Consider the following 14,022-nt stretch of genomic DNA (forward strand, 5'->3'; position numbering starts at 1 on the left):
ATGTATTTCCTCAGCGACCAGCACGGATCAGCTCCAGGCATGACGAAGCGGATATCTTCCTCTTTTGGAAGACCAAACAAAGTAGTTTCGCTTTCACAATGAAACACACAGCGCCTTCACGACATGGCGGCGGCGGCAACAACAATACTACAGTGAGAATAAAAGTTACGCCTTCGTTCTTTGCGTGAACATTTGGGCGGCGTTATGCAAATCTTCCCACATCGTGACGTAGACATGTGGGGGCGTGTTAGAACGAGCCGTTTTAGGTAGGCGTGGTTGACTCTTAACTTTTATAAAGAATATCTCTTTGGATTTGAGACTTTAGTCTTTGCAACTTTACAGATCTTCTTTATGCACCAAGAGCTTATAACACTCCAAAGAGAAAGTAAAAATTGAAATCGCATCATATGACACCTTTAAATACGTCTGGAGCAGCTGGTAGAATTAGAATTGATTATAAATGTAATATTTATGTAATATTATGCCGAGAGAGACTCTAAATTCACATATATGCTCCTCCACTGCAGACCTGCAAGAATGGAGAAATAAACTGTCAGAAAATCTGAATTTTAAAACTTTCTCACCCGCAGAGGCACTGGCAACCCACCATTTGTAATGCTGTTCTCAGTTCTCATCACAGACAACAGTCTAGTTCAATACTGTGATAATTTCAATTATCACATTTCTAAAGTGGTGTCTTGTTGTCGACATACACACACACTTACTAAAAAGATGAATGACGACGCTTCAAAAATTACAGATATTCTTGCAAGTGGGCTGGATGTTCCAAGAACTATTGTTTAAGTAATAATTACCACCTATTACATTTGGCAAGTTAGATGCTATTTATAAATGTTTTATTTTAATCTAAACATGCGCTGTGCAAACATCAAAGTTTGATTATTCAAAACATCTTCTGATCTGTCTCTGAAAAGCCAGGAATAGCAGTAAATGGGTGCTGCACAGACAGAGAACTGAATGCATGTTTTATAAGTCTGCTTTATGAGGGACTGAAGCAGTCAAGGACATCTTTATATAGACTGAGATGCATTCATTTAAATTTTTGGCCCATTACAAGAGCCGATAGATTAAGATTTTCACAATCATCTCAATGTCCTATATTCTCTATGAGCCTCAGCGGTTTATTAAATATTCTCATGCAGAATGCAAAGTAATGCAGCCAGAGCAATTCTGTAAGGTTTCTTATTAGTTGGACAAAATTACAATGTCTTACTATTTTCTATACATGTTTGCAAAATTCAAAACAAGGGCTTTTCATGTACTATATAGTGTTACTGTGCAAATATGAGCTGGTCTGATCTCTAAAGCATCATAAAATACACACACGCATCTGTCACAAGCCTTTATTTGCTTTATATAGTAGTGTTGAATGAAAATGTTGACAATGCATTTTTTGGATCAAGAGCTGTGACCTTTCAAAATTGCACAAACAGGAAACAATGCAGAAGAGGCAGTAAAGTGTCTCTGCAGTTTTTAATTGCTTAATATCACCATTGATCATTAAGTGCCGCAATCAAGATGTCAAAAGCACAAACACTGATTAGTGCATGCTAATGAGAGGGAGAGAAGTGTTTACCTCTTGGAGGAGGACAGCAAGAGAACGGTCCTGTATAACCACCACAGGCAGGTCGGTCATCTTCTGGGCATGAAACAAGGTCTCCACCGTGGCCATGATCTGGTCAAAGCGGCCTCCAAGACCACCCAGGATTACAATGGTATCTATCTGCAAAAAATGGTAGATGAGTAAACAAATAAAATAAAATAACCACAGAATGAACAAATTAACAGATGAATGAGAGATTGTGAGTTATGTTGCTCAAAAAAATTAATGTACAAACAACTATCCAAACGAATGAATGAACAGATGAACGAGTAAACAAATTAGTGATAGTGTGAGCAAACGGCTGAGAATCTACAGGACAGATGCTCTTAAAGTGCTACACAAATGAACAAACAAGTGAGCAAACAAACAAACAAATTAACAAATGAATGAATAATCAAATGATTTTTTACGTAACTCCAGGATAAATGGTCCATATTTTTCAGAAAGTACTATTGCACCAACAAATGAACGAATGAACAAACAAACATATTAAATCAACAAACAAACAAATGAATTAGTGTGTGTGTGTAATCAAAGCAGCGTACATTGATTCTTCATGCAGTTCCAGATTGTTTTAAAAGTGCTAATGCATCAACAAATTAACGAACAAACAAATGAACAAACAAACAAATAAACAAACAAATTAATTTGTATGTGCTTAAACTGTGGATTCTTTACACAATGCAAGAATAAATGTGTTAAATGTGATATTGCACCAACAAATGAATGAACAAACAAATAAATGAATGAACAAACAAAAACTAATTAAATCAACAAACTAACAAATTAATTAGTACGTGTGTAATCTGTGGACACATTCTTTACACAACGCCAGAATATATGTTTTAAATGTGATATTGCACCAATAAATGAATGAACAAACAAATATACAAATAAATGAATTAATGAAGAAACAAACAAACAAATCAGCAATTGTGGGAGAAAAGCAGTGGATTACGATTTTTTTATGCAACCCAAGGGTAAATGTTCTCAAAGTCTTGAATGGAAATTAACGAATCAACAGATGAATGAGCAAACAAGCAAAAGAATGAGTGATTGTGGGAGCAAAACAAGTAGATTGATGTTGTTTTATGCAACTGCAGGATAAATGTTTTAAAATGAACAAACAAACATACAAATGAACAAACGGTCAAACAAATCAATGATTGTGGGTGCAAAGTAGTGGATGAAGTTTATTTATGCAACTCCAGAATAAATATTTTAAAAGTGCTTCAACAAACGAATACACAAATAAACAAATGAATGATTAAACGAATGGACAAACAAATGAGTGATTGTGGTACGTAGATTCTGCAAGTTCATGATAAATGTTCTGAAAGTGCTTTTGCTAAGTTGCACCGTAGCCTTTTCCTTCCCACTGCAGCCCAAAATTATGTCCTTCTTCACTAAACAACAGAGTCATACACTATGGAAAGTATTCAGAGGGAACAGTGCGGACCGGAAAATGTCGACTTGGCAGAATGTCTTTGATATTTGCTCCCGGGACCATTTGTCTGAATACTGCAATGCACCCATCACCCTGTGAGATCCAACAACTCTACGAGACAAAAAACTCTTTAAAATGCACAGAGGGTAATCAACACTTCACTGCCAGCCCCCACTGGCTCATTTAAATAGCGGGACTTATGAGACATCTGACACATAAATTGTTCATGTTACAGTGCCTCTGTAATTATGTGGACTGACTGCAAAACTTTTTTAAAAAGCGAAGCAGAAATGATGATATGTTCACAACTTGTACTTGGAATCTGAGGGTCAAAGTGCGTCTTCACATTACCTGCAAAGTCTAATACGTCAGTTCAAACTTTTTCAGCAAAAACGCGAAAAAACTAATTGGAGACACCAACGTCTCACATAGCCATTTCTGTAATTATTGGCATAATGTCTGGTACACTTTTCAACTTATTCTGTCCAATAACCGCTCAATTAGACAGGAAAAAACATGGATCAGACTTGCTGCTTTTGGTTTGCAACATGCATCAAATAGTCCATAAATGTCGACTGGCATTCTGTTGGTGTGTCTTCTCAGGCTAAAACCAACTGGAGATAAAGGTTTAAAACAAGCAGATACATAAACATTTTAATAGTTGTATTTGTGTTTTAGACTTTTTATCTAAAGACTGACAGAGAGTCAAATTACCTCACTCATTACCTCAGTGACCTTCAGTCCAAATCTTATTCACTTTTAGAAGTGTTACTTGATTTTTGTGAAGACACAAAAGGTAGCACTGAGATACAGAGGTGAATATAAACACAATAGGATAAAGCAAGAAGGCCATAGTATGCATATAGATTGAGCTTGAGGCCCGTATATTGGTAAAACTATGGAGTGTCTGTGACGGTGATGGGCATCTCTGTGAGGACCAACAGACAGTCTGACAAGCCTGGAGCTCAGGCTGGGGTTTAGAGGAGGAGCAGACAGACACACACACACAAAATATCCATACAAAACCTCTCTGACAGCTCCTGGAGGATGTGAATTCACACTGAAGCTGAGGTGTGAGCTCACCTTTTATGTTTGACAGGTATAAAAAAAGCGAGTGAGAATGAAACCGCTATCCTTCCAACTCAGTTTTCACAATGAACTTGAGTTCTACTTTTCTTACTATTGTAATGTACTCATCTCAATACTTAGATTTTGTGTTTTAGTACACATATTCCTGCATTCCAGCGTGACAGAGTAACACACTTTGATTATGGAGTAACATTGATTTTGAGTTACCTGCTAGTAACATGCAAATATATTTTCTGTAACCATTTGAGATTGGACTAAGTAAAATAAGTAAACAAATAAAATTTGTTTTGAAAAGCACATTAAAAATAATGTTTTTTAAGCGTCTGTACAACCACTGTGAGAAAGAAGTGCACTTAATTCTATTGAATGCGCACTAGTAGTGTACTTCAAGTATTGAAACTATATTTTAAAAATCTGTACTTGCAGATAATATAAAATGAATGTGATAAAAGTTCACTTAACTGAAAGACAGCACAGTTTCATGGTTGTTTCCTAATGCACTTTTTGCACTGTCAAATTAAAACTTTTAAAGAACATTTTAAATATTTTTTTAATAACCTTATGAGATTAGAAGTACATTGATGTGTTGACTAACATTTTTCAATCAGCTGCAATTAACATGCAATTAAGTGTGTGAAATCATTACATTCAGTTAAGCATATTCTTTAAGTATGTATATATTAAGTATACACACTTAAGTATATTCTTTTAAATTATATTTTTTTCCGTAATAAGTACTTTTTTTTTTAATTTTTTTTTTTTAAGTAAGGTAAAGGGTACATTTCACTTGGGTAACTAAACTGGATGTATTTTTCCATTTCTGGTGTTTTTTTTGTTTTAAATATTTGTTATTTTAGCACAACATGTCAGTTGCGATTTGTCAGGACTTTTCTTGCAACAAATGCAAAGTGGTCACGTATGTTCCTGACTGCCACTGAATGTGGTTTTAATAATCCAGTCACAAAACGCTGACCACCTGTGGTCTGATCACCTGACATGGATATTAATACCAGGTGCAAATGAGGTCAAAAAGTTAGTGATCAGTTCTGAAGTGTAAGAGAGAACATACAGACAGACAGATTTATAGAGATGCAGCTGAAGAGAGATTGAGTCCAACCTGCAATTTCTGTGTTTTGATCTCCTCCACCATAATGGCCAAGCACTTAGTGAAGTCTGTCAGATCCTGGTCTGGAGTTTCCATTAGCTTGCAGTTCTGGAGAAAAATAAGTAAAAGGGTTCAAGTTTTTATGGATGTACACTAACATTCAAAAGTTTGGAGTCAGTAAGATTTTCTTTCAGAAAAAAACAAAACAAAACAAAACTTTTATTCATCAAGGACCAATGAAATTGATCAAAGGTGACCGTAAAGACATTTATAATCATGTTACAAAAGATTTTTTTTTAAAACTTTTTATTTCAAATAATCCCACAAAAATAGTAAGAATTGTTTATACAGGGTGAATTCAGGTTAATTGGGACATTTTTTCCCAGTCATCTCAATGGCAAAAAGCATCAGTTACCTGAATTGACTCTTATTAATATATAAACATTAAGAACTGTTTATCATTGATAATAACAAGAAATAAAAGCTTTGCTATCACAGGAATAAATTACAAATATAAATATAACTGCAAGCAGCGATGGCGGGCCCAAGCATTAGTTAATATTAAGTTCAAAACTAAAACATTATTAAAATTTAAAGTTTTATCTTTTAACATTAGTTAATACAATGTGAATTAACATGAACATTTTGATTAACTAACATCAACAATCATTAATAAATGCTGTAAAAACATATTGTTAATTGATAGTTCTTGTCAGTTAATGCATTTACTAATGTTAACAAATGAGACATTATTGTAAAGTATTACCAAACCTTTAATTATTAATAAGCATTTTTTAAAATGATTTTATTGATCTATAAACATTTGTGAAATATTTTTGCCTGCATTACAGCTTAGTCTTCATCTGTGAGCTTAACTGTTTTTCATTTTATGTCACTCCCCTGAGCATTTTACATATATGAATCTAGGCATGTTTCCTACGAATGACTTGTTCTCCATATGTAAAGTTTTGAAGAGTTTGGATAATGCACTTTAAAGATATAAGAAAATTCAGATGAATGTCATGTCACAGGATGTCATAGGTCAGTATCAAATGAGTGTCAAATTATTATTTGCAGCACCAAAATGTATAAGTCAATGCGTTTGTATCTTTAGATCTTTTTAAATCGTAAGCAACATAATTATTAACCTAATTATATAAAATTATATTGTTAGTGCCCTACAAATTTACTATTTCTAGGACTTTTTGTCCCTAAAACTGACAGAAAAGGATAAGGACTAAGATTTCTTAAGCTGTAATGTTAAAAAAAATTACTAATTATTTTTTTCTGGTAATTAAAGAGATGTTTATCTAACTCTCTCTCACCCACCCCCTCACTCACCCCCACACTCAACACAAACACACCCACCCCCCACACACATAGAGGAAGAGTGAGATCAGATGTCTGATTTTAAATTTTCTGTTATCCATAGAGCTTTGTAAATTCATGAAACTGAGCATGTTTCCTCAGAATGACTTGTTCTCTGTATGTAAAAAGTTTTGAAGTGTCCACATTCAAAGCAAAATAGCTGACTTCCTGTTGATCGTAGCTTATGAGTGTAAATTAGAAAGTTGTCCGGCTTGATGAGATCAATATATGTACTGAGTTTGGTGTCTGTACCTAAAACTAACCCCACAACTTTTGTCAAAAGGTGGCACTATAGAGCGCCTCCTCCACGCCCATTTATGTGCTTTTGCCAGTGTCTAACTATCATTAATGCTGATGTGTGTGTCAAGTTTCATAAAATTCTAAGCATGTTATGTGCCTCAAAAACACAGGAAACAAATGTTAATGTTTGACACGTTGCCATGGCAACAGCATTCAAGATATCAATAACCCCTCAACAGTTTTACATCTGCCGTGTTTTGACATTATTCTGATGAAGTTTGAAGCAAATCAAGGAAAAATAAGATGCTGAATTCAAAGCATTTTGAAAATGACACACTTCCTGCTGCCAGTTGGTGGCACTATAACTTTGACTCCAGTCACATCTATGAGATTGGCATCATACAACAAACAAACCCCAGACAATGTATGTGTAAGTTACTACACACTTCCTGTTTCTCTTTTCTCGCCATAACTCAATGAGATCTATATGTGTACAGAGTTTCATATGAATACGTCCAAGTGTGAGATATACATCAGAAAACTTGATGTATATCTCTGGACTGTGTTCCAGGGGTCGCCGTAGATCCCCTGTGCCACGCCCGGGTCCCAGCCTCTGCGGGGATTCAATCCTTAGGGGATCAATAGGGCCCTGTGCCTTAGTGGCTTGGGCCCTAAAAAAAAAAAAATCCTTAAGGGATCAATAGGGCTCTGCGCCTTAGTGGCTTGGGCCCTAAATATATTTTACAAATAGGAACATAATTTAAAATATATTAAAACAGTTTTTTAAATTGCAATAATATTTCAGAATATTAATGTTTTAACTCTAATTTTAAGCACATAAATGCAGATTTGGTGAGCATTAAAGCATTAAAAAAGAAACATAAAAAAATCTTATTGCCCCTTAACTATTAGAAAGGTGTAAGTACAAGAGCTGTAATTGGTCATAAACTTTATAGCAGGATGTTTGTGATCTAAAAAATATATATTTGGCTGAAAGTGGCACAACTGTTTAGCAAAATTACTCCTATTAAATCTTTTTTGTTAATTACCACAACAAAATATTTAAATATTTCAGAATTTGATGTGACTGACAAAATCAGATCAAGTATTTGGATAAAAATGGGGTTAAAGGGGAAAACAACGGCCTCTTTAACTTAAAGTTTAGAAATTTTAAAGATGATGCACTATTAGAAACTGCCTTCTCAAACCAAGCACCTCCTTTCGCTTTTTGTCTGATCGTGCTGTGTGTTTTGTAAATGGGATCTCTTGTGTGAATTCTTTGAGTGTCAGGAAGGGCAGAGGTGAACGTCGCTCAAATCTAGTCTCAGTTCCCTCCAATGGCTGCATATACATGGCTGTCGCAGGTGACTTCTCAATCGCAGCAGGTATCACAAAAATCTCGCACCCAAACGTCAGCCGAGAACCTTGTTTCTGTTGCGGCTTGATCTTTCCTTTATTCTCCACAGAGCATCACTCTGGTTTTATTCCTTTTCAAACCCATTTAAATTCAGGCGTCATGCTCTGTCAAACTTCGGTTCCCCCAAAAGCTGCATACACCGGCTTAGGTATGACATAAAAATGCATGTATGCAGGATTATAACAATGCAAATAACCTCTGGTACTCATTACTTAGCAGATGGTTTTCATTCAAACTGATGTACAGTACAGTACAGTACAGTAATTTCAGAGACAGTCCCGCAGGAGAAGAGTGAAGTTAAGTGCTTTGCTCAAGGGCACAGTGGAGGCCTCTCTGTAACACTTCACTTCACAGGTTCACCAGCGTTGTTAAGAGCTTTAGCCACTAGGCTGATACCACACCACACTGCACCTTTCCAGAATGACAGGAAGTCAGTGGCGTGAATCTGTGAAATCTACATGACTTGAGGAAGTGAGTGGCTGGGGGGTATGGCTGGAAAGGACAAAATATGAATCTCAATCAGAAAGTGTGTCAGCCCAAGTTTGTTTGCAAAGAATTTGCATTCATATTTAACTTATATTTATATCAGCAACAAAAAGTGCTTAAAACCAAACATTGAAATTCATTAATATTACAATGAACTTCATAGACCAAATATTATGCAAAGATATTAACATAAAACAGGCTAAATATGAAAACTGAAAATTCTGGTTTTAAATGTCTATTTAATTTTGATAGTTTCATGCTCTAGGCCAGTGGTTTTCAAGCTTTTTAGTGTCAAGGACCCCTAAATGTGAAGCTTAAACATATAACCCCCAAATATGATGCCAAGATCCTAAATTACAAAGCAGATATATATTTTATTGTACAAATACCCAATTATACTGTACGAAGAGTGCGAAATTAAAATACAACATGCTTCCAAAATGAAACAATCACCTTATTTGGTCTCATTATTAGCAAATTATTAGAAGAATTTATGGAAATGTTTGGAGAAATTGTAAACTAAATCACAATTAATCTCATGATTTCCAACCAGTCTCAAGATAGCAGAATACAAATAATAATATAATTCTTTAGTGTTAAAAATTAAGAATTTTCATAATGATTTTTTTTATTTTTATTTAATATATTAATGTATCACATTAACTTGGATAGGCCTAAAATCTATTTTAAAAATAGTTTTTTTTAAAGAAGTCTCTTCTGCTCATTAAGGCTGCATTTACTTGATCAAACACACACACACACACACACACACACAAAAACAGTAATATTGTGAAATATTATTAGCTAAATTAAACCTTTCCTTTTGACATTTTATCAGCAAAACAGCTCCTTCCCACCGCAAAGCTCAAATTGGAGGCAAAATACACCTCTTTTACATTCAAATTAAAGTGTCACTTAAAGTTAATCTTAATGCAGGGACTATACCTCGTTGGAAAAGAACTCGATTTGGACCGGCACAGAGAAAATTAGGATTAAGAATTGAAGTAATTCCAGAAGGTCAAGACCTAAGCCAATGGGAGAGCCTGAGACCAGACACCCTGTCGCATCAGATGCTTCATTCATTTTGTCACAGCCCAAGGAGGCAAGACAGACAGACGAGATCAGTTATCGCTCCGGCTTTCTTGTTTTTTCCTTGTTACACTCTAAAACAACATCAATGAGAATGTGGGGAGGTGAAAATTGGGCTCCCAAGTGACATTCAAGAACAAAACTACATGCAAATCCTTAAACGTCTTGTATTTTGATGCGGCCTCTCTTTGCTAATAAACGATGTGACTGTTCGTCAACAGGGGAACTTCATATTGGCTTCACTTCGTGCAGCACAAGTTTCGCTCTATTTTGTACGTCAATAAGCCCACTCAGGACTTAAATAACAGATCGCCTGCTTTATGCCTGGCAGTTTCACACACCCCTCAGAATATCAAGAGACCTCTTCAGCTGTTGCTTCATTACAGACAGTCTGGTGAAATCATAAAGCCGCGCCTCCTGAGTGGATCATCTGAACAGATTATCAGCTTTTGATTATGCCTCAGTGTTCATTTTCGACTCCTTGATAATCAGCAAAGGTCACACAAGTACTTCAGAATAACTACACCCGCACAACACGTACCGAGCTGGAGTACTGTACATTAATGTGCAACCATAGATACGTACCCTGCGTCTGAATATGCATACTTTACTTCCCTGCTACAAATGCATATTTGTGCTAATGATGTCACAAGTCCCTGATTATACAACCTCAACAACTGCACACTTCATGTGGTTTTTTTTTAACTTTTTTAAGCGTCATTACTTATTTCATACTGTTTGTGACACAGAAATCATTTACACAAAGAAGTCTTAAAGGAATGTTAAAAAACGGTGATTTAACTGTAAAACAGTTCTGTAGTAGTAAATTACAGCTGCAAAAAGCCTAAATTACTAACATTACAAGTGAACTATAAGAAGATAATAAAATGTTATAAAAGTGCAGAGTATGGCTGCTTTTAGATATGGTGTGAAATAATAAATTACTGTCTGAAAAGACTTTACATCTTTAACATTCATTGTATAAATTCATATTTTATGATGCAAATGCATCATTCGAAACCTGCTACTGTGCTTTCATTAGGGTTCATTGTCAATATAATAATATGTAGGTCTCTTAATAATATATAAGTCTCTTATGCTCACCCAGACTGCATTTATTTGTTTTAAATTAATTTAATAATTTTAAATGTAACCATTTTCTATTTGAAAACATTTTAAAATGTAATAAGTCTCTTATGCTCACCCAGACTGCATTTATTTGTTTTAAATTAATTTAATCATTTTAAATGTAACCATTTTCTATTTGAAAACATTTTAAAATGTAACTTATTCCTGTGATGGCTATTTTCGGCATTATTCCAGTGTCAAATAATCTTTCAGATATCATTATAATATGCTCATTTCTTATGAATGCGGAAAACAGTTGGGCTGCTTAATATTATCTGATCACTGCGATAAATTGTTTACGATTCTTTGATGAATAGAAAGTTGAAAAGAAGAGAAAAAAGGGTACAAAAAGAATCTTTGTAACAATGTAACTGTCTTTACTGTCGCTTTTGATCAATTTAATGCATTCTTGCTGAATAAAGGTATTAATTTATTTCAGAAAAAAAATCTTACTGACCCCAAACTTTTGAACAGTAATATATTATAATATAATATAATATAATATAATATAAAAAGTTCTCACTTGTCTCTCTCTGACTTCAACAGTAGCTGTTTTAAAAGAAATGTATTTATATACTAATCTAACAGTTAATAAGAATCTGAACATTGGAAGATTACCCAGAGAGCAATCGGTGTTGATAATTCTAGTCTGGGTCTAGAAAACTGTTCCATAATAATGGTCGATGCCATCTGCAAATGGCAGAAAAAAGCATAGTATGTTTCATGAGCTTCAAGCAATAGCGTGTTCACTGCTTCAGTTCAAATAAAGCTGAGCTTTCTAAACTAATCAAAGTGCTGGGAAAGGTCAATGCGGTAATTACATTTAAGGCACTGTGAGATAATAACAGGATATGTCTTGATCTGGGCACCAGCTCCTCTGACGATTTCTCTCCCTGTCAGCTCCTGTTTGCACAGGAAGATTAAAAATTAATAATCACTGTGGATGCATGTAATTAGGCAAGGCCAGAGGTCTGCCAGACATATGAAATGTGTTCCCGTCCTGCATCAAAAAGACTTCTGGGAATGTGCAGTCGCTGGTCTAAACGAATCAGCTTTTGCTCACAAATGAGTATAAAACAACAACCAGATGCCACAATGTGCAGCCTGATTTGCAAGTATCATTAGATACACATTGTAAGTTTTGGTCAACTCAATTTTCAATTAAAGGGATAGTTCAGACAAAAACTAAAAATTTGCCATCACTTATGCATGCTCATGTCAAGATAATGACAGCAAATGAGGACTGGAATGGTCAAGCTCTCAAATGACAAAGAAGAATCATAAAAGTACCACATTAGTGTTTCAAATGAATCAAATTATTCAGATCAGCTTAGATCAACTAATTAATTACAAACATCTGAATCATTCAAACTGAATCAATGCTTTTATTAACTAGATCAACTAATTCACTTAAGGATCTTAATCGTTCAGATTAGTTTGAGAACTGAATAAAGCAATTAATTAAAAAGATATGAATCATTCAGACCTTTTTAAAAAAAAAATGAAATTGACCGAATCATTCGACAAATTTGAATTATTAAGACCAGTTTTGTGAACTGAATCAACCAATTCACTGAAAAGATTTGAATCATTGTTTTTGTGAACTTGATTAATCGATTCAATAAAAAGATCTGAATTATTTATATAGTTAAGGAATGACATGAGGATAAGTAGATGACAGAAATTTTATTTTGGCCTGAACAATCCCCTTTAATTCCTTCAAAAATGTGAATTCCTTCATTTCATCTAAGGAGAACCAAAAAGCACTGCATCTGTTGATGATATTCATTTCCAAATATGGAATATTTTGCTTGTTGTTCAGACCCAATTAATTTCCAGCGAGTAGATATTCCCTAATGACACCGCATATGGCTAACTGTCTAGGGAAGGCTTCCATACTCTCTTCTGGCAGCTCTGAATAAAATCTACAGATGACAACAAAAGCATATGGAGTAAAGCAATGACAGGTACAAGAGAATTGATGGATGTGACATGGAACAGGGACTGCTGTATGTGTGCATTCAAAAGATATTGTTTATTTTTTGGAACGTCCTTTGAGGTGTCTTTGGCAGTGCTGCTGCAAGCTGATAAGCTCAAAACAACAAGCTTCTGACGATCGCAGCCGAAACATACTTTACTGGCAGTGCGCTGAATGGATCATTAGCTCCCTACGAAGGCATTCTCACTCTCTTAAATATGCCTGCCGTCACAATAAACCAGCTGTTTTGAAGCAGCAGCTTAGTCTATTGTACGTAGCTTAATATATATCTATTTTATCTTCTCATTTGCTGTGTAAATCCATAAAATGTTATTTTACTGGCTCAAGCTTCATAACAACAATATCATGCTTATTCATTTCAGATTTAAAGAAGTGCACAAGAAGTGTGTTGCATGTTTTCAGTAATTAAAAGATATTAACGATCATTGTGATGTCATAAAAAGACAGTGGCTATAGTATTAGGGCACTGACACCCTGTGGTAACACAATAACGTATGTTTACCAGCCACTGCATTCTCACATCGATTTATGTTGGATTAAAACTTCAAGTTCCGTTGAGTTTGGAAAATTCTGTACACAGTAATCATCAGAATATCTCTTCTCCTGTCTCTGAAATGTCCGGATTTTGAAATCATCCTGCGGTCTCTCATTTTAATAAGCGCTTAAAGGTGACATATCATGAAAATCTGACTGTTCCAGGTTTTAAGTGCTATAATCAGGTCCCCGGTGCATCTACCAACCAAGGAAACGTGAAAAAGATTAACCCAGTAACTTTGTTTTGGGAAGCCTTTTTCTGCAAGCCTCTGAAAAAACGAGCGCGTCTGATTTCGCTCCCTTGGTGACATTGCAAAGGGATCTCATTATAATATTACCGCCCCTTAATCTGTAAGTTTTCACCCACGGCGCCGTTATTGTGTTTTCACAAGCGACAACGATGTACCAGCTCTAACGCCATCGAGAAAGTTTGAGCAAAACATGCTAACTGTTCTGTGTTTGGCTGCACAGACGAGCACAGAACACTGTTTGACTT

General features: G+C 35.1%; 1 protein-coding gene across 1 annotated transcript in view; it reads right to left on the reverse strand.

The window, feature by feature from the left end:
* LOC107686720 (thiamin pyrophosphokinase 1-like) overlaps nt 1-14,022 on the reverse strand; it is a 94,509-nt gene that overhangs the window by 37,305 nt on the left and 43,182 nt on the right. The window contains exons 6-8 of the mRNA XM_016483826.1: nt 7,406-7,544; nt 5,278-5,373; nt 1,598-1,744 (exon numbers count right to left, since the gene is read on the reverse strand). Coding sequence (XP_016339312.1) covers nt 1,598-1,744; nt 5,278-5,373; nt 7,406-7,544 — 382 coding nt within the window. The remainder of the gene's footprint in view (nt 1-1,597; nt 1,745-5,277; nt 5,374-7,405; nt 7,545-14,022) is intronic.

This window comes from Sinocyclocheilus anshuiensis, unplaced genomic scaffold, assembly GCF_001515605.1.
Source record: "Sinocyclocheilus anshuiensis isolate Anshui unplaced genomic scaffold, SAMN03320099.WGS_v1.1 scaffold990, whole genome shotgun sequence".
Taxonomy (NCBI): Eukaryota; Metazoa; Chordata; class Actinopteri; order Cypriniformes; family Cyprinidae; genus Sinocyclocheilus; species Sinocyclocheilus anshuiensis.